Source organism: Panthera onca, chromosome E2 (genome assembly GCF_046562875.1).
Source record: "Panthera onca isolate mPanOnc1 chromosome E2, mPanOnc1 haplotype 2, whole genome shotgun sequence".
NCBI lineage: Eukaryota > Metazoa > Chordata > Mammalia > Carnivora > Felidae > Panthera > Panthera onca.
In genome coordinates, this window is record NC_138353.1 from 32,490,479 (window position 1) to 32,508,611 (window position 18,133).

Below are 18,133 nucleotides of genomic sequence, written 5' to 3' on the forward strand. Positions count from 1 at the left end.
CCAGCAGGGGTAGCTCTAACTGCCCCGCTCCAAGCACGGAATGGAACACAGCTTTGCTTCATTTGTGGGGTTGCCCTGATTTACTCTTCCATCCACCATTTTGGATTGAAGCTTTTAGCGGGACTGCTTGGCTCACAATAGGTCCCCCTGACCCAGAGCTGATTGGTCCGGTCACAAAGATACTAGACCAGAGATGGACCAATTAAATTCTCTCCCTCCCCCGCACCCCTTTCTCTGTCTCTCTTTCTTAGAAATATGACACTTATTAAAAGAGACAGTGTTGGAGGCCAAGACTCTTTACTGGCAGCCCCTGGAAAGAAATTCCCCCCAGCCTCTTGCTCTCAATCTCTGAATGTGTCTCCCCAAGTTTAGATGTCTATATCCTACCTCCCTCTTACCCTTCTGTCCCACTTAACTGAGCCAGTGTCCATCTGTTCCAATAACAAAAGAATCTTGACTAACTTGTTAGCCCATCCACCCTCAAGACAGAGGCACCTCCTCTTCAGCCTTCCCATTAGCTATTTTTTCTGTATTTCTCCCCAAAACCCAGCAACTTCACCTACTTTCTTTTGGAACCCTACGGAACGGTACAGCTGGGTGGGTGAAACAGAGAAGCAGCTGAGAGTACGGGCCTGGGCAAGAGTTAGATCTCTAGAAGTTTCTACGTCTCATCAACATTGCTCTGCCTGACCCTGCCAGGACCCAGAGGCACCAATCACAGACTCAGTGGGACCCACCCTCCTTCTTAGTCTGCCCCTGACCGCTTTCTCTGGCCCCCTCCCATTCATGCCCTCCCATCGCTTGTATTATGATCCCCAAATAGCTCCTTCCATGTTTCTGCATGTGCCATTTCCTCTCTTACCTGGAACCCCCCCTCCTCCCCTCATTAAAAACCCAGCTTGTCCGGTCACAGCCAGATTATGGCTTGATCTTCTGCATATAGCCACAAGGCACGATTAGTTAAGATTAGTTACCCCCATTGCCCGTTACACTTTTTTTCTCTCATTGCACTTAACATGCTGTATTATTATTATCTGGTTTATTTCACGTCTGTGCCCCCCATCGGACTACTTGGTATTTACCCCCTCGTTCATAGGATGAATGCCGCCAAATTAGCTATCATTGCCTCTGTACAAAGTGGACTTTGGGGGTTTGTTTCCTTTTTTTTTTTTTTTAAGTCCTTCCTAAAGAGATGCAGCCTCACGGGAGAAAAGTCTACAAAGATCTAGCTCTTAAATGTTGAAGTAGGATGTATCATAAATGCTACCCCCTGAGCGTGCATGATGGCCCCGTATAGAACTAAAGGGGAAACTGTAGGGATGTGGGGGGAGCTGAGTGCGCAGGAGACAGCGAGCTGTGTAAAGGGAAAGAAAACGAACAAGGAAGGAAAGAAGGCCAATCTCGGCAGATTCTCCTTTTGCCGTGAGCCAGCTCTGAGGGCGCACAGATCTTTTTAGAACACGGTCCTCCATCAAGGGTGCTCATCGGCATGTCCCATGGATAGTAAGAGGGGAAAAAAAAAATGCTACAGATCTCCTCCACGCTGAGAAATACTACCCAGGTGTCAAAAAAAGGAGAAACATCTCCGGGCATTTGAAAGACGTGCCGTCGATGGTTAAGCAAGCACAGTGGTGTTCGTTGCACGGGGTTCGAGCCACTATGCAGCCGGACTCTGTGTCATGCTATACTACGGAGCTGTGGGCACACGGGCCCTCAGCCACCATGCCGTGTTGTCATGAATTACGTGTGGGTGGGTGTGTACGTGTATATGACGGAGAGAGAGAGACAGAGACAGAGGGAGAGCCAGAGGGAGAGATTGTATATAGAGCTTATGTTTATATGGCTTGTATTAACATAGAACGTTTCTGGAAGGCAGCCAAGAAACTGTTAGGAGTCCACGCCGCTGGAGAGTGGGGATGAAATAATCAGATGACTTATGTGTCTCTTTCACCCCCACTACACTGTCTTAGGAATTCATTCAGCTGTAAGTAATAGAAAACTCAATTAACAGAGACTTAAACAAAACCAGTTTATTTGTCTGACGCAAACTAGAAGCCCAGAGCCAGGGGTTTATTGGCTCCCTGATATGACGGCTACTTTTGCGCGATCGTCTTGACCCTGTGCTCATGGAAACTCCTCTCCCTTGCTTCATTTATTTATTTATCTATTTACTTACTGACTTACTTACTTGTATCCTCATCGGACATTTCTGTATTTTACCTGCGTGCCTTGCACACTATCCGTCTTCGGCTCTACAACGTCAGCTCGATGAGGATGGGGCTGTATCCCAGCATCTCCGAATCCTACTTGGTGCAGAGTAAATACTCAATAAATGTGTGTTGAACCAATGAATGAACGAACGTTGCGGCGTCAGTCATCACATCCACGTTCACGGACTCAAAAGACGAGGCGGGGCAGCCCTGCCTCGGACCTCTTTTATCCTGAAAATAAATGTTTTCCCAGAACCCTCCATGCAGATTTCCTCTAAGCCTTATTAACCAAAATTGGTTCACATGGTATACTCCTCTCCCCCATCACCCGCCCCCCCCCCCCAAGTAAAAGATGCTAGAAAGCCAGCAGCAAGTGGCCATGACTCTGCATGGCCATCCCAGACAACATCCGGATGTGCTTAGCCGGGAAGAAGCAGCATGGGTATCAGACAATCCGTCATTTCTCCCACAGGTAGTTTGACTTTTTACCAGGTGCATGTTCTCCTTTTATTATATATTTTTCTTGAAATACAAACGTCCAGGCCTGCTGAGAATCTCATGGCGTGAGGCTGGGGATGTGTGGGTTTTTAAAGATGCTCCAAAGATTTCGATGCACCATCCATGATTGAAAAAAAAGAACTTTCAGAGAGTCTTCCCAGGCATCAGGGAGATTTTAGACTCCTGGAAAAGGAAATGTGACCTGATTCCCATAAAGATGTAAGCCCAGGAGTCCTAGATCACTGAGCTCAAGCTCTCCATTTTTCAGATGGGTACACTGAGGCTCCCAGAGGCAGAGGGAGAGTCTTGTTCAAAGCCTCCCAGGCAAACGGTGGTAGGTTCAGGCTAGGTCCCAGCCTTGTCTCTCAAACCAGCGTCTTGCTCTCTTCAGCTCTTGGCCACCTTAGTCTCCATCATCAGGTGTTTAAAGCCAGGGGCAGGACCCTCCCATTACTCACATTTAACTTTTACAGAAAAACGGCCACCTATCAATTTTTCCTTTCTCTGTTAACTGCATAATCTAGAGTAATAAATTAGTCCCAAGGCAAAAAGATGTCCTTAATCCCCATGCTGCTTTTCCATATCCCTGTGGTGTTTATAACGTAAAAGGAGTTTTAGTGGTTAACATCTACCCTCAGCCTTTCCCTTTATATACGTATAAATTTATATTTCGTAATTATAGTTGCAGGCTTCCCCTCTGCTCTGCCCCTGCCCTTGAGCTGGAGAGTGGCACAGGAAATGGTTTATGTTCTCCAGTCTACACTGACAGTCTAATCCTGCTCATGTATTTCATGCTGTCTCTGTCAAGTCCATTTTCCCTCCACCACAAGTTAGACGCTGGGTCCAGTGCTCCCATCTCCACAGACTCAAAGCAGTTTGTGCCTGGAGCAAACCTAGGCACCCCTCTGAAAGATCTTATGAGCCCATTTGGGGACAGTTTCAGAAATGAGGGCGAGAAGACTCACACCAAGGTCCTGTTGATGGATTTATTATTGTTGATGACGTGCGTCGTTCTCAGCATCTGGCCTGTGTGATTGCTGTGGACACGGCAAACTTTCTCTTCTGAGCTCATGGTCAGAGCCAACCTGGACCACCACAAAGCAGAGGCGCGTGGGGCTTTAAAACTGCCGGGGGAGATCCAAACACAAGACCAAAATGGAAGAACAAGGTGTCACCATCCCAGAGATGGGAAGACCCGCCAGGCTGTACCTCCCAACGCCCGCCCGTATAGAGCACCAAGGTCAGACTTGATGCTTTCTCGCAAAAGGTCCTGGGGCCCGGAAGTGGACCACACAACCATTCAAAGACCCGGTGGCTCTTGGGAGTTGTCTCAAATGCTAATCGGCTATGTCACCTGAGCCAGTGGGTTAATCCCTCTGAAACTCAGCTGCTCATCTGTGGAAAGAGGGTAAGAAAACGCACCTATTTAACCCCCCGTGTAGTTGGGAAAGTGAAAGAGAGCAAATTATGAATGTACGATACATTAGCCGGTAATGTGGGTAGATTTGAACCAACTGAGTCACTGAGGTCCTAAATTTCCAACCCAGCTGTGTCCCATCCCCTGTCCCCATCAACCAGTATCTCTGAGACGCATTCCCCTGTTGTTCAGACAATATGACCCTAGTCTCAACTGTGAAATATACCAGCTGAGAATTCTAGGTGTTAGCATCGAAGAGACCAAGACGTCTATCTGAGTGCCCTGATTTTTTTTTTTTTTTTCATTTCTATGCCGATACACGGTACTGTGTAGACATCAAAGGGTAAGGGAACCCAACCCACACAAATAGACCAGAAACAAAGCCGCTCGGATCCGCTACATGTTGGGTGAGGTGGTTATTTCCTGAAACTGCATCGTCTCGACAATTCAATGTGGCAATCTGAATGCGTTGTTCTCCCACCACTTTGTGGCCGGCAGCTTGAGTCCAGTACAAGCTCCATTACACTAGGCAAGGTAAACTCTCATAGGCTCTAGATTCTATAAAATGAAACAAGTGCTATCCAATTTGGGGCAGACATTATAGCGAAACTCTAAGCCCCGTGGGTTCAGAGATTTTAATGGCATTGCCACTAAATGCACATTTCGCTAGCGATAAATGATTTCAGGATGTCTTGAAAGTATTTAACTTCTTAGAATGTAGCCTGCATGAGGGCAGGAAAGTCTTTAGTTCAGTGCTCAACCCTTGCCTCCTAACCATCATGCCCAACGTTCAGTACACACAGTGTGTGTCTGTTGAGCAAATCATATATGTTGCTTTTCCTAGACAGGCCTGTGTGCCACTTGAATGGAAGGGCCAGCACCCTCGGATTTTCTTCTGTCCTCACTGGCACCCTGTCCTGTGTGTGCACCGAAGATATTCTACCATTCATAGTACGTTAGGACTATGGGCTATCAGGGGCACGAGACTGCTCAGGACCACGGTGATCTGTCAGGAACCCCCAATGTGATGGGGGCCATACCATAGCTTTGACTCCAAGATACCAGAATCACCTCGATTGCCCTTGAAACTCTTCCTGCGGACAGAATTTCAAGAGACCACTGCAATAGGAAATATTCACTCCCAAATTCCACGACTTCTGTCACTATGAAAAATGCCACGGAAGGAGATTTTTCTTACAAAACAGCAACATGCAAAAGTAATCAGTGCTGGAAGACTCGAAGATAGATGAAGAAAACAAGAGGCACAGATTCAATAGCTCTGGTTTTATGAATAGACTGTTCCAGAACCCCACTCATTTGTAAGACCCTCATGAGATCTTTTTTTACGGCAGGTTATGAATCATCTTCATGATATCTTTAAATGGATGATCAATACTATATTTTCCCATAAAATGTTTGGTTTGAAATCCGATTTTAAGTGCATTAGAGTTTTTGTGCACCGAATCGGTGAACGCCATAATAAATTGTCATCAGATATGAAAGAAATATAGCACGGATTAATTGCCGTATTTATTTATGAGTCTATAAAATACCTTGTGAAAGTCCTGGCACATTTTTGGGATACCAATTTGAACCTTCAGGAAAGTTAAAAGCATTGAAAGAGCCTGCAAGGAGATTTATTATCAGAATGTTTTTAATTGCAGACCCAAGCAGACAAGCAGGTATTAGAATGGTTTTGCCCTTAATGGGCATGTCTCATGTGTTTCTCTTTTTTTTCCCCTTTAAAAATGATATACTTCCCATATTTTTATTGATTTGCGACGATTTGCCGTAAATTACTGGGGCCAGCACGTGACATCACAAATGGTCTCAGCTTCCCTCAAGTAGTGGGCCCCGGGTGGCACAAAAAAGAAGGCTCCTGGCCCGTTCTAATGCTCGGCGTTACAAGTCGGAGAAGCCACGGTGACAGAGAAAACCGGGGAATGTCACCAGTGGGACAAATATGGCTATGGCTTGGAGCTGCACGTTTTAACCGAAGCCTTAAAAGTCTCCGGCAACGAAATCCTAAAGCAGGAAGGATAACCAAGGACCCACCTTATCGCCTGCCTGGTCACAGTGTCCTAGTCAGAGAGCTGTAGGCCAACTCTGCACCGTCCCTGGCTCTCGTCCGAGTCAGCGCTTCGGCAGCAACCTTCCCCATCGGTCCAGGCCACGAGTCTGTTCCCGAACTGCACACTCAGGACCGCCCCTAGGCCCTGTCACGAAGGGGGAAAGGCCATGGCATCTTAGCCCAGATGATCCTAACATGCAGTCCTTTTCAGGTGCTTATTTCTTACATGCGTTTCTCTCCATTAGACTTTGTCTTCAGAAGCTGTTCTCTGGGGCGCCGGGGCGGCTCAGTGAGTTAAGCTTCCGACTCCAGTTCAGGTCATGACCTTGTGGTTCGTGGATTCGAGCTCCGCATTGGGCTCTCCGCTATGAGCACGGAGCCCGCTTAGGATCCTCTGTGCCCGTCTCTCTCTGCCCCACCCTCCCCTCCCCAAAATAAATAAAAACATTTAAAAAAAAATTTTTTTTAAGTTGTTCTCTGGTTTTCTAATCCACACGTCTGTTGTTTACTTTCCATTTTAATTCCTTGAAAACACTAGATGCCTTAAGCTTATCATGAGGAAGATGTTACCATCCACAGGATAAAAATCATCAAGACTTTCTATATACAAAAACTGCTTTACAAGCAAGAAGTTAATGCACCGAACTGCACCCCCCCCCGAGGCCAAAGCTTAAAATATATATATATTTTATATATATACACATATATTATTTAATATAATTATTTAATGTATATATATTATTTAAGCAAAGCTTAAAAAGTGTATATATATCCTACCCTGACAGTAGTCAGTAACTAAATTCCATTCATTGCTTTTTTTTTTTTTTTTTTTTTAAACCAGTGTAGGTATACAGACCCGAACTTGGCTAGATTTTCTGGAGTGTTTTTGTTGTTGTTATTTTGATTCATATATTTATCAGTCACAGCTGGGGCTGCTTGCTGTTCTCTATTTTAGTTAATGATCCACGTCAAATTTCTAAAACTCCCCAAATATTGTGTAAGTGCTTTCATAATACAGGCTGATAGAAAAGCATGTGGTAAAGATCGAGAATTTGTTTGTGCATACCGGTCCCTCTTTTGATATTGTCTCTGCTAAATCACACCGTGTGTGGACACGACATGTGAATTCTCTGGGTCCAGTTGGAGTTAGACCACATCTCCTGGCTGTGTCTGCCTTTATGTGTGTTTGAAATACGGGCTTGTGGAAAGACCCAAAGTCTGGGGGTCTGGATTCCGGTCCCCCCCTCTGCCATCTCCTGGGTTCCATGATCTTGGATTTGCTTCCCACCTTCTCCAATTTCCTTACCCTAAACCTTAAAAGAGATAAAGCAGAGGTGTTTGGGATAGCTCCCAAGCACGCTAAGAATGCAAGGGAATTTTATTATCTACACGCCACGATTTGTAACTAAGCTCAGTTGTACCCGGTCTGTGGACACACCAGGACCTCTGCATCGAGTGTCTTTTTTTTTTTTTTTTACTTTATTCAGAAATTCATTCTAGTTGCCACCTTCTTGACAAACGGCATTAGCACCCTCATCTGGGAATTCTTGCCTTTTTATTTTTTTCCTCCTGATGCCAAGGTTGCTGTTGACAGTGTGTATTCAGGCCAGGCAGGGGTTCCCTGTGTTTCCCAATCAGATGCCACGCACGGTACTTGAGTCAGAACAATTAGTGTTCATTTCGGCTTTACTCGGGTAGACCTGAGATGACTGATCAGTATAAATTATAGATGCATCTGTCCAGATGCACTTGTTCATTCATGCATAGATTTGAGGAAATTTCATCCTTCTCAGTGCAAAAACAGTCACTAAAAAAAAAAAAAAAATCCATACTTAAAAAATATAACTTTAACCCGTCTTCATCTATGTTATTATGCCCATACACTCACACATTGCATCTGTGATTTGAGGCATTTGAACTTGATTTGGGCATTTCTGGGCTGTTACTCACCCCAGCCCTTGTAAAGTCTTCCGTCTTTATAAAATATTAGGAAATGATGGATATTTAAGCCCAAATAATGCAATAAGATTCGTGTGTGTGCATGTTGCATTTCAGTTTATTGTCAAAGACACGTCCTTTTTTTAAAAGTTTTGGTTTTAATTTCAGTTAGGTAACACACAGTGCGATGTTAGTTTCAGGTGTGCAATACAGTGATTCAACAGTTCTGTACGTCACCCCGTGCTCGTCAGGACAAAGTGCCCTCCTTGATCCCCATCCCCTATTTCCCCCATCCCCCACCCACCCGCCCTCTGGTAACCACCAGTTTCTTCTCTCTAGTTAAGAGTCTGTTTCTTGCTCAAAGACACATCCTTCTCTCTGTCTGCTCGGGACCTTCAGCGAATTTAAAGCAAAGCAACATGAACTTCAAATAAACAATGCGGACGAGGACTCGCCCTGCTCCAAATAGGCCTTTGACTCTTCATATTTGTTTTAATGAGCAGCTAAAGGACATATGGGGGCATATTGCATAATACAACAAAAGAGTCTGGCCCACTTGTAGAAAATACTTTGGGTGGAGTGTCCCCCTCGAATAGAACAGGGAGGGTCTGCATTGCATAGGTTTGTCTACTAGCTTCAGACACATACGCACAATCACACACATGAAATTCACACACATACGCACAATCGGGCATTTTTCCCAAAACTGAATTAATCAGTGCTAAACAAAGCAATGAGAAGCCAGAGCACTCGGCTGCCAAAGTGAGGGTCTGTCAACAGTCAGGAGGTTGAGAGCAGATCCCGCGGCCGCTTCCCTCATTCAGGCCCTCAAAGAGAGACTTCCTTGTCTTCCCCCCCACCCCCACCCCCCAGGTCTCTGCCAGACAAAGGTTGATGTTGGTTGAACCCACCGGCTGTGTTTTGTTACGAGGCTCTGAAAATCGCCGGAAGAGAACACAGTTCCTAAGAACTATTTTTTAGGGAGCCCCACCTAATGCTGGTGGTGGTCACAGTCAAATCACAAGGGTACCTGGCAGGCATAGCAATAGAAGGAAATACAAAACCAAGGTTCCCCCGTGTCTGGAAGTGGCAGCCTCCCTCCCCAAGACACTCTGATACTGTCAAGTAACTTTGGAGACAATAGAAAGGTGCCTTAATATAAAACCTGCTCTTTTGCTTGTCCTTTTCTACGTAAGAAGAAAAGCGCTGAGGGACCTTCATTGCCTTAGCCTCCAATGTACTTCACCAGTGTTCTTCCTCCTTTTTTCTTTTTTCTCTTGAAAACTCTTGTTGCTTTTCTCTAATCCTAGAGCGCAAAGACAAGAGATAGGCCTGGAGGCCCTGCACACGGCATTGCTCCCGCAGAGGTCTTATAAATCAGCTAAAAAATCAATACGTTCTATATGGCAGCTTCTCCTTTGCAACCAGATCGCCAGGGGACAGAACTAATGCTTTTCTTCACCACCATCCCCATCTTTCTGTCATAAAAAAAATCTGCTTAGGAACGAAGGGGCAATCAAAGTTGCTGAGTAAGTATTTCAACTATCTAATGTTATTACTTTACAATTGACATACCTTCCCTCTGGAAATGTTTGCAATTAATTAATTAGCAGTAATCTTCCCCAAGGGACTAATTGAATGAATTCTCTCCAATGCTCCCTTTAAAAAAAAAGATAGCTTAGATGTATCCGAGCTGCAAATGTGTGGATAGCTCCAAAGTGCGTTTTGAAAAAATCAAGGGATGTATCTATTACAAGGAATTTTTATCACTAAATCAATCTGGCGAGGACTATGATTCTTTTTCTAACTGGGAGTTTCCCGGGGTTGAATGCAAGGTTTCTCCAAGGTAACGGACCAGGCAACCCAGCTGGGTTCGTTAGTATTAAGAATGGAGCTTGTCCTCATAATAATCATCCCAGGCAGAGGGGTCTGCGGTTGGCGGCTTCTTCTGTGCCTTGCGCGTTCTGCAGAATCTGTTTGGGGAGGTGGGCGAGCCGATGTTGTTCCAAACAGGTAGCTGGCTTCTGGGCCTACCAGTTCCCTCTGCGAGAGTCCAGAGGGAAGCCCGCTGCCAGGGATCCCGGGCCAGGGCCCTAGACCTTGCATGGTCTTTGGGCTTCCTCCTCGCCTCGCAAAATCCCAGGGCAGAGTCCCGGGTTGTTCCTAACATCTGAGCCACACGTTCTTGCGTTTCAACTAGAAAATAAAACTGGGTCCTTGAACCAACCCCCTGGATTCCTCTGAGGAGGTGCAGAGAGGACCTGGGAGAGCGTTTTGTAACCCTGTGAGTGAAAGGCGAGACTTTCTGAGGTTTCTGGCCTGCAAGCCCCAGAGCCTGAGTTCCACTGGGATATCAGCAGCATCCCCCGAAGACCTTCCCCCATTAGACTGGACGCCCCGTCCTTCCCCCCTCCCCGCCCCTCCCCCTTCCCCAACGTCGCGGTTTGGTGGCCCTCGGTGGGTATGCTCCAGGCCTGGGGAATTGAGCCTTGAGTGCGCAGATCTACAGTGCTCACAAACTGGCGGCCACTGGTCTCGTGCCAGGCCTAGAGCACGCAGCCCCCTCCCGGGCACAAACGAGCTCCTCCGCCCATCAGCGCCCCTTTGAGGACCCCTGGGATAGAGGGAGGTGGTCAGATCTCTGGGCCCAACCCGGCGTCGCGGCGGAGCGCCGGGCTTGGGCCTCAGTCCCCGAGAGCTGAACCGCGGCTCGCCAGCGCCACCCCCAGCGGAGCGCAGCGGCTGCAGCTCGGCCCCGGCACCTTCCTGTGGGGCTCCCCGGCTCCCCCGTGGACACAGCGGTCTGTGCGCAGGAAGCAACCAAGCGTCGTCTTCGGAGGAGATGCCCAGGGGTGTTCGCCAGCTGTCTGCGGATGCCAAGGGTCAGTTTTACCGCGTTTCCAGGCCGAGTCCAAGCGGAACTGAATCTTGGCCTCGAGGGGGCGCTATTCGCTCCGTTCGGAGGCCAGAGGCTGCAGAGAAGCCCCTGGGTCGAGACCCTGGCAAAGACCCGGGCCCCGAGAACCTGAATCTAGCTAGAGTCCTGGGGAGGCTGGGGTGGGGAACCAGATTCTGAAGCACAAAGACGGGCGGGCCAGTGGGAACCACCGACGCTCCCCGGCCGCGGCCCCAACCAGTGCCGGGCCTGTGGCGAGAACAAACTTTCCTGCAGCGGAGGGGCGGGGGAGCCGGGCTGGAGGCTAGTCCCCCGAGCCGCCGCTCTCCTCCACCTGCCTGTGTTCAACCTGCGCCCAGCCTTCGCCCACCCCAGTTCCCTCCCCTCCCCCGCGCGCCTCTGTTCGCTTGGACTCATCTCTCTCCTCTCCCCTCCTCCTTCTCCCTCTTGCCTTTCTCCCCCACTTTTCTCCTCTCTTTTTTTCTCCTATCTCTTCTTTTGTATTCTCTCCCCCCTCGCCGCCTGGCTTGCTTCTCTCCTCCTCCGGGCCGCAGGGGAGGAGGTAAACGCGCTGCGCCCGGGGCCTGCGCGGCACAGAGGGAGGCGTTTCTCCTACTTCTCCCGGGTAATTTGGAGAGGTTGTGTGTGTGTGTGTGTGTGTGTGTGTGTGTGTGTGCGCGCGCGCGCGCGCGTGAGTTTAAGGCGAAAAGGGGTAGGATCCAGCGCCAAACACAGAGGGTCAGGGTCTTTGACGTTCCTCACCAGCTGCACAAACCTCCCGGAACAAGTGTGAGCGTGGGTGAGAGTGCGCGCGCGCGCACGGGCTGGCTGCGCTTGGCACGCTTGGTGGCCCGGGGCCCCAGGGCCCGGGGGCCCGCCTGGCGGCCCGGGATTACCGTGACGTCACATTGAGCCTCTGGCCACCTTGGACTGGGACACCTCTGAAGCCTCACAGCCCGGCGCCGCGCCTCACCTTGCCTCGCCACCGCGCGACTTTGGGAACCCGCATCCTCTCCCTTTCCTTGCCCATCCATGGGCCCTTCTGTCTTCCGGACCCCGCGGGCCGGAGGGGCGCCTTCTGGAGCGCAGGGCTCGGCAGCCGGACTGCCCTCGGCTCTGCCTCCAGTCGTGCCAAGCGGGCGGAGGACCGGGCGCTGGGCACCAGCAGCCGTGTAAGGAACCGAGGCGGCGCACGGCTGGAGGCGCAGAATCGCGGGGCTGAGGCGGGAACTCGCAAGGGAAGGAGGAGGGTCAGGGACAGCTATCATGTCCTTCCCGCACTTTGGACACCCTTACGGCAGCGCTTCCCAGGTAAGAAGGGCCTCCATGGGGGATGGGGGCTGACACAGAGGAGGGGGTGCCCAGTGCACACGCCTGCAGCTGAGCGCCCCCCCCCCTTTCGCACGAGTCTCCGGAGAAGACAGAGAGAGCAGGGACCAGGGTAATGTACCACAGACCCCTCCGACATCCCCAACCTCTGGCCGAGAACCTTCCACTCCCCCAGTGCAAGCCGGAAGATCGTGTGACCCGCAACTTGGGCACTAACCACGCGCTAAGTGAGGTGGGTGGGATCTCAGAGATCTTCCAGACAGGCCTCCTTATTGTACAGATATCCGAGGTGACCCGGATCTCTCCACCTCACCATTGTTCAGTGGTTTGCTTGTTGACTTCTGTACTTATCCTGTCCCTTCTTTGACCGGGTCCACGCTCTCTGCTTCCGGCTCCTTGGATTTTCCAGATTACGGTGGGTGTTGTGCAGTGACAAGGATTTCCTGGGGACCCCCACCGCTGTTCTCCAGTTTCTGCCTAGATTGTGGGGTCTAGTTCCCTCTTGACCTCTGACCCGCTTTGGGATCTTGGACAAGTCTCCCTGGTGCTCGTGCCCGATCTATAAAAAAGGGAGCTGGAGTAAGAGGTGATGGTGGTCGCCAAGCCTAACTTCTAGCTCTGCCTTTGTAAGATCCTGTGATGGGGGCGGAGGAGGGGTGGGCGAGGGAACAAGAGCAATTTGGCTTCTGTAATTCGGGTTTCAGACCGTGCCATCGCCTCGACCCCCGGGGCCTCTGGAGCCTGAGCAACGTTTTAGAAGTACCTATAAGGGCAGTTTGGCTAAATTACGTCTTCAGATCATTTCCATCGCAGCAGAGTGCTCGCTCAGCTCTGGGTGGCATTTAGTTCATGTTGAATGAGGGAGCGATCGGGCTGTTCTGCCGCTGGGTCCCGCCAGCCTGAGGCGCCGATCTCTGACCTCCGGTGCGCCTCTCTCACCCCCGTAGTTTCTGGTGTCTACAAGTTCCAGCGCCACTTGCTGCGAATCCGCCCCGCGCTCGGTCCCAGACGTGGCCTCAGGCTCCACCCCGGCGGCTGCTCTCTGCTGCGCGCCCTACGATGGTCGGCTGCTGGGCAGTGCGCGGCCCGAGCTGGGCGCGGCCTTGGGCATCTACGGAGCCCCCTACGCGGCCGCCGCAGCTGCCCAGAGCTACCCAGGCTACCTGCCCTACAGCCCAGAGCCGCCCGCGCTGTACGGGGCGCTGGTGAGTACCCCGGGTGGAGCCTGGGTCTGTTCGCCAAAACCCATCCGGCCCGGGGGAGGGGCGGGGGGGGGGGGCATGAACAAGGCAGCAGCGGGTGAAATCCAGTAAGATGTCTGGGGGAGAGGGGGGTGGGGGGGGGACATCGAGGAAGGAGGCGAAACTCCGAGGAAGGGAAACGGGTAGGATTATAAAGCGTGGGGGGGGCAGTTTGACCCTTTGCAGAACTCCGTCCTGATTACAAAACATCTGTGCTTCTGTTCACTCGTGAGGTAGGGAGCCTCAGTTTACAGATGAGGAAACTGAAATGAAGAGGGGCTCAAACCCCTTGCCCAAAGCCACGAAGATACAGAGGGTCAGAGAATAGCTCTGGAAGGAGAGTGAGGCCGGGAAGGTCCCCAGCTGGTAGGGAGGGGGGATTGGGAGTAGTCACAAGTGGTGACAGTAATAAGGAGAGCTCGTGTTTAACCACTCCTTATTCTGCACCAGGGATTCTGCCAAGGGTGCTTCTTCCATACCCTAGAGGTACTGTTGTTATTCCCAGTTACCAAGGGGAAACTGAGGCACAGAGTAAACAACTGTGCCCAAGGTCGCATAGCCAGTAGGAGTGGTAGGACCCGACTGGACTCCAGAGGTCACGCCCTTAGCAACTATACTGCCTCTTCCCCAAACGTCGTCCTGAATTCTCTCTTCCTACCCCTACCCCCACCAGAATCCACAGTATGAATTTAAAGAGGCCGCAGGGAACTTTACACCTGGCCTGGCACAAGCAGGAGCCTATTACCCCTATGAGCCGACTCTGGGGCAGTACCAGTACGACCGGTAAGGCATGGGGTGCCTTGGTAGCTGGCGTTATAGGTCCTTCCCCGCCTCCCGCCATAGGGCCCATCTGGGAACAGCCTGGGAAGGAGGGCGTGTGAGGAGGGGGGAGCACGGAACCTCATTTCCCGGCCTCAGACTGTCTCCTGCCTGCAGCCCCAGGTTCTCAGACCCAGAACTGTGAGCCAGGTTCTCCCCCCCCCAGGTATGGAGCGGTGGAGTTGAGTGGCACAGGCCGCCGGAAGAACGCCACCCGGGAGACCACCAGCACGCTCAAGGCCTGGCTGAACGAGCACCGCAAGAACCCCTACCCCACCAAGGGCGAGAAGATCATGCTGGCCATCATCACCAAGATGACCCTCACCCAGGTGTCCACCTGGTTCGCCAACGCGCGCCGGCGCCTCAAGAAGGAGAACAAGATGACTTGGGCGCCCAAGAGCAAAGGCGGGGAGGAGAGGAGGGCTGAGAGTGGAGCAGAGGAGTCCCTGGGCTGCCTGAATGGTGACGCCAAAGGTACCCAGAATGTCCACCACACCACCTTTGGGCTTTCCCAGCTAGATAGCGGGCTGATGGCACTTTTGCGAGCTGCCTTGGACAACAGCATCTTTGGAGGCGCTCCCTGACTTACCCTTGCACTTGTGTTCCTCCCCCACCACACACACACCTCTGAGCCTTTGCCTGTACAGTTCCCTCTGCCTGGAATTCCCTACATAACTGGCTTCTTCTTGACTTCTATAGTGTGGGCTGGACAAAGCCTTCCCTGGCCACCCAAGCTCACTTAGCCCCTCAGTTATTCTCTATCACATCGGCCTATTGTATTTCCTCTGCCATACCTATCACTGTGGGAAGGCGGTCCGGTCCGTGTCTGCCTCCCCCTGCCAGAACATCACCTCCACCAGAGAGTGTCTCTTACTCGCTGCTGTATTCCCTAAATTCTTAATACCCAAGTGCCTAAATGACGTCTGGCCCATAGATGGCACTCCATAAATATTTGCTGAATTAAATAATACACACCAGCTACCTGTGGATGTTGGAATTGGAGGGGAAAATGTCCCCTTGGGTGTATGTCTGTTTGCTTTACGGTGGAGACACTGACATCCAGGTCGTAGGCAGGAAAAAGCGTTAGTTTCTTTGCACCAGAGAGGAGTCTTCCCAGGAGTGGGGGCAGGGCTGGGGCCTAAATTCTTTCCCGGGGTGGGGGGGGGGGGCCAGCCGGTGCGCTGGGACGACCGTAAGAGACGGTTTGGCCAGCCTGGTGAGCAACCCCGAGAATGCCCTCAGTCACAGCCATCTTGCTAAAAGCTTCTCGGGGGGGTGGGCACTCCCGCGGATTTCCCTTGGGGCCTGGGGCTTTTCTCACTCGGTCCTGATTTCCCGCAGATGCTTCTGCAAGCCAGGAGGCCCGAGGGCTCCGGCTGAGTGACCTGGAAGACCTGGAGGAAGAGGAGGAGGAGGAGGAGGAAGAGGAGGAGGCCGAAGAAGAGGAGGCGGTGGCCACCGCTACGGACAGGCTGGCTGAGTTCCATAAAGACTCGCAGGCGCAGCCAGCACCATACGCCGCCGCGGCGGCTCGAGAGGCCCGGCTGGAGCTCCGGGAGTGCGGCCTGGCGGCGCGCCCCTTCTCGTTCATTGAGCCCCCCGGGTCGGGAGAAGCGGATTTCCTCCGGGCGGAGCCTGGGGGCCCCACGTTGACCCTGCACTACCCGTGCCGCGAGAAACCGCGCATCTGGTCCCTGGCGCACACTGCGGCAGCCAGCGCTGTCGACGGGGCAGCGCCAACCCCTCCCAGGCCACGAAGTCCCGAGTGCCGTCTGATTCCGGGACCGCCTCCGGGCTCCGGCGGCCCCCCCGCCGTCCCCAGAGACTCCGCGGGCGAAGAGTCTTCCCGCGCAGCCAAAGCCTTTGGAAACCACCCGTTCGCCCTGCAGGGGCCGCCGATGAACTGTGCGCCCTGCCCGCGGCGGAGGGAGCCTGCAGTGCGGTGCCAGTACCCGTCTGGAGCAGAAGGTAGTGGGTCCCCAACGGCGCTGGGTGTGTCTGTCCAAAGGACAGGGCTGCCCACGGTGCTGCCCGGCCACTGTCCAGCCTCTCGGCCTCTGGGGCACGGCCACGTTGGGACCTGGAGCGGGCTTGTCCCACAGAGCTTCCTGAAACAGCAGCTTAGGAACCAAAGCACTAATTCCGCCTCCTTTTGAAACTTAATAGTAATGGGCTCAGAGTGAGAGAGTAACTTGCCTAGGGGCACTGAGCAAGTCGTCAACCTAGACCTCTGCGCCCCGGTGCCCAATGTGCTGGCAAATGTGCCAGGTGGGCTCCATCACAGCCTTCTGGCAGAGACACCCTTGCCCCCTGCCCGCCCCTCGGGGGAGGCCAGCTGGCCCCTGCTGTGCTTGCACCAAGAGTTTGCTAGGGGTGGGCCGGAACCAAGGCCTTCCAAGAAGCCTGAAAGGACGGGCCAGATACATGCACTTGGTTTAAGGCCAGCGCTTACGTCCAGCTGGAGCCCTGCCTTGGGCCGGCTGAAACCCCTGGGGAGGGTGGCCGAGGGTTGGGGCTGTCCCTGGAGAGCGCTCACCCCCAAGGGCTCAGCCCCAGCCGGGTGTGACTGCCAATCACTGTCTACTGGCCCTGGCTGGTTCTCTGGCTGTGCCTGGCAGAAGGGAATCGCACCCCACAAAGGGACATTCCCCCCAGCATCAGGCAGCTTCCGGCAATTACTGTCAGATTCTGCTTTGTAGTAATTTCTCTCAGGATTAGCTACTGGCTTAGAAAACTGGGTTACGCTGTTATTTGAATTTGCACATAACGGGGTCCGAATGTTCTTTCTAGCAAGCAAATTGCCTCTAGACCTTTGATTCCCTTCGGATGGGACACCACCGACCTTCCATTTCCTAGGAATCAGCGCCAAGCGGCCTTCGGGTTTTAATCAACCTTTCCTCTCTCAGCAGGTTAGCGCAATGGCTGCGATTTGCGGAAGAATCTCGGAAATACGGCCTACTTTTGGAACTCACCTCCACGCTCGGAAGCTGGGAGACCTTGCCAGGGACTGGGGGCTCTCACTTCGCCTAAGAGACAGACACACAGAAACCCTTACCCCGGCCCTTCTTGCACGCAGAGCTGGGAGTGGCGGGCGGACGTGCATCTCGCCAGACCCGCTGGAGGAGGTGGCGCGGGGCACCCGGGGGAGGGCCGGGTGGGACAGCCGGGCGAGTCTGTCCTGTGCACCCACTTGGGACACCGAGTCGGCCTCCCTCCTCTTGATTCAGGGTCTGCAGCAACTCCTTCTCTCGCTCACCCCCACCCTACCCCCTTTCACTTTGTAACTTCAGCACCGACCTGGTCCCTAAGGACCACCTGCGTCTTCTCCTCGTCCTTATTCCTTGTGTCCTCAAAAATAATCACATCAAACCCGACCCGTGTGGCGTGTCTGTGCCAGGGGCGCTGGGAGAGGCCAGGGCGGAGGGGAGGATGGAATGAGGCCAGGGATCCGGGGCCAGGGCGGCGTGAGCTGCAGACCTCAGTCCCTCTCACAGCAAGGAGAGAGGCTGGAGAGGTTAAGGCCGAGGCCGTGAGGGCGCCTCACTCTGTCTACCTGACGCTGTGTGTACCTAACTGGCCGAGCAGGGTGACGCGCGGCGGCGGGGTCTTGTGCACTGGGGCAACGCGGCGGAAATGGTGAGGTCGGAGGTCGGGGAGCTGTCAGCATATTTGGAAGCTGCATTTGTTTTCGGGCTCGTACTTGGGTTTTAGTTT

The 18,133-nt window shown here is 52.4% G+C and overlaps 1 protein-coding gene across 2 annotated transcripts; it reads left to right on the forward strand.

Moving 5' to 3' along the window:
* Positions 1-10,992: 10,992 nt before the first annotated feature.
* IRX6 (iroquois homeobox 6) lies at positions 10,993-17,793 on the forward strand. 2 transcript variants are annotated; one of them, XM_060651922.3, is made up of 6 exons: positions 10,993-12,341; positions 13,307-13,564; positions 14,274-14,383; positions 14,586-14,893; positions 15,761-16,387; positions 17,329-17,793. In XM_060651922.3, the coding sequence occupies exons 1-6, from the start codon at positions 12,297-12,299 to the stop codon at positions 17,331-17,333; spliced, it is 1,353 nt and encodes a 450-aa protein (XP_060507905.2). In that variant the 5' UTR covers positions 10,993-12,296; the 3' UTR covers positions 17,334-17,793. The 2 variants fall into 2 exon arrangements, with proteins under 2 accessions (XP_060507905.2, XP_060507904.2); XM_060651921.3 differs by having other exon boundaries at positions 10,995-12,341; positions 17,326-17,793.
* The last annotated feature ends 340 nt before the right edge of the window (positions 17,794-18,133 follow it).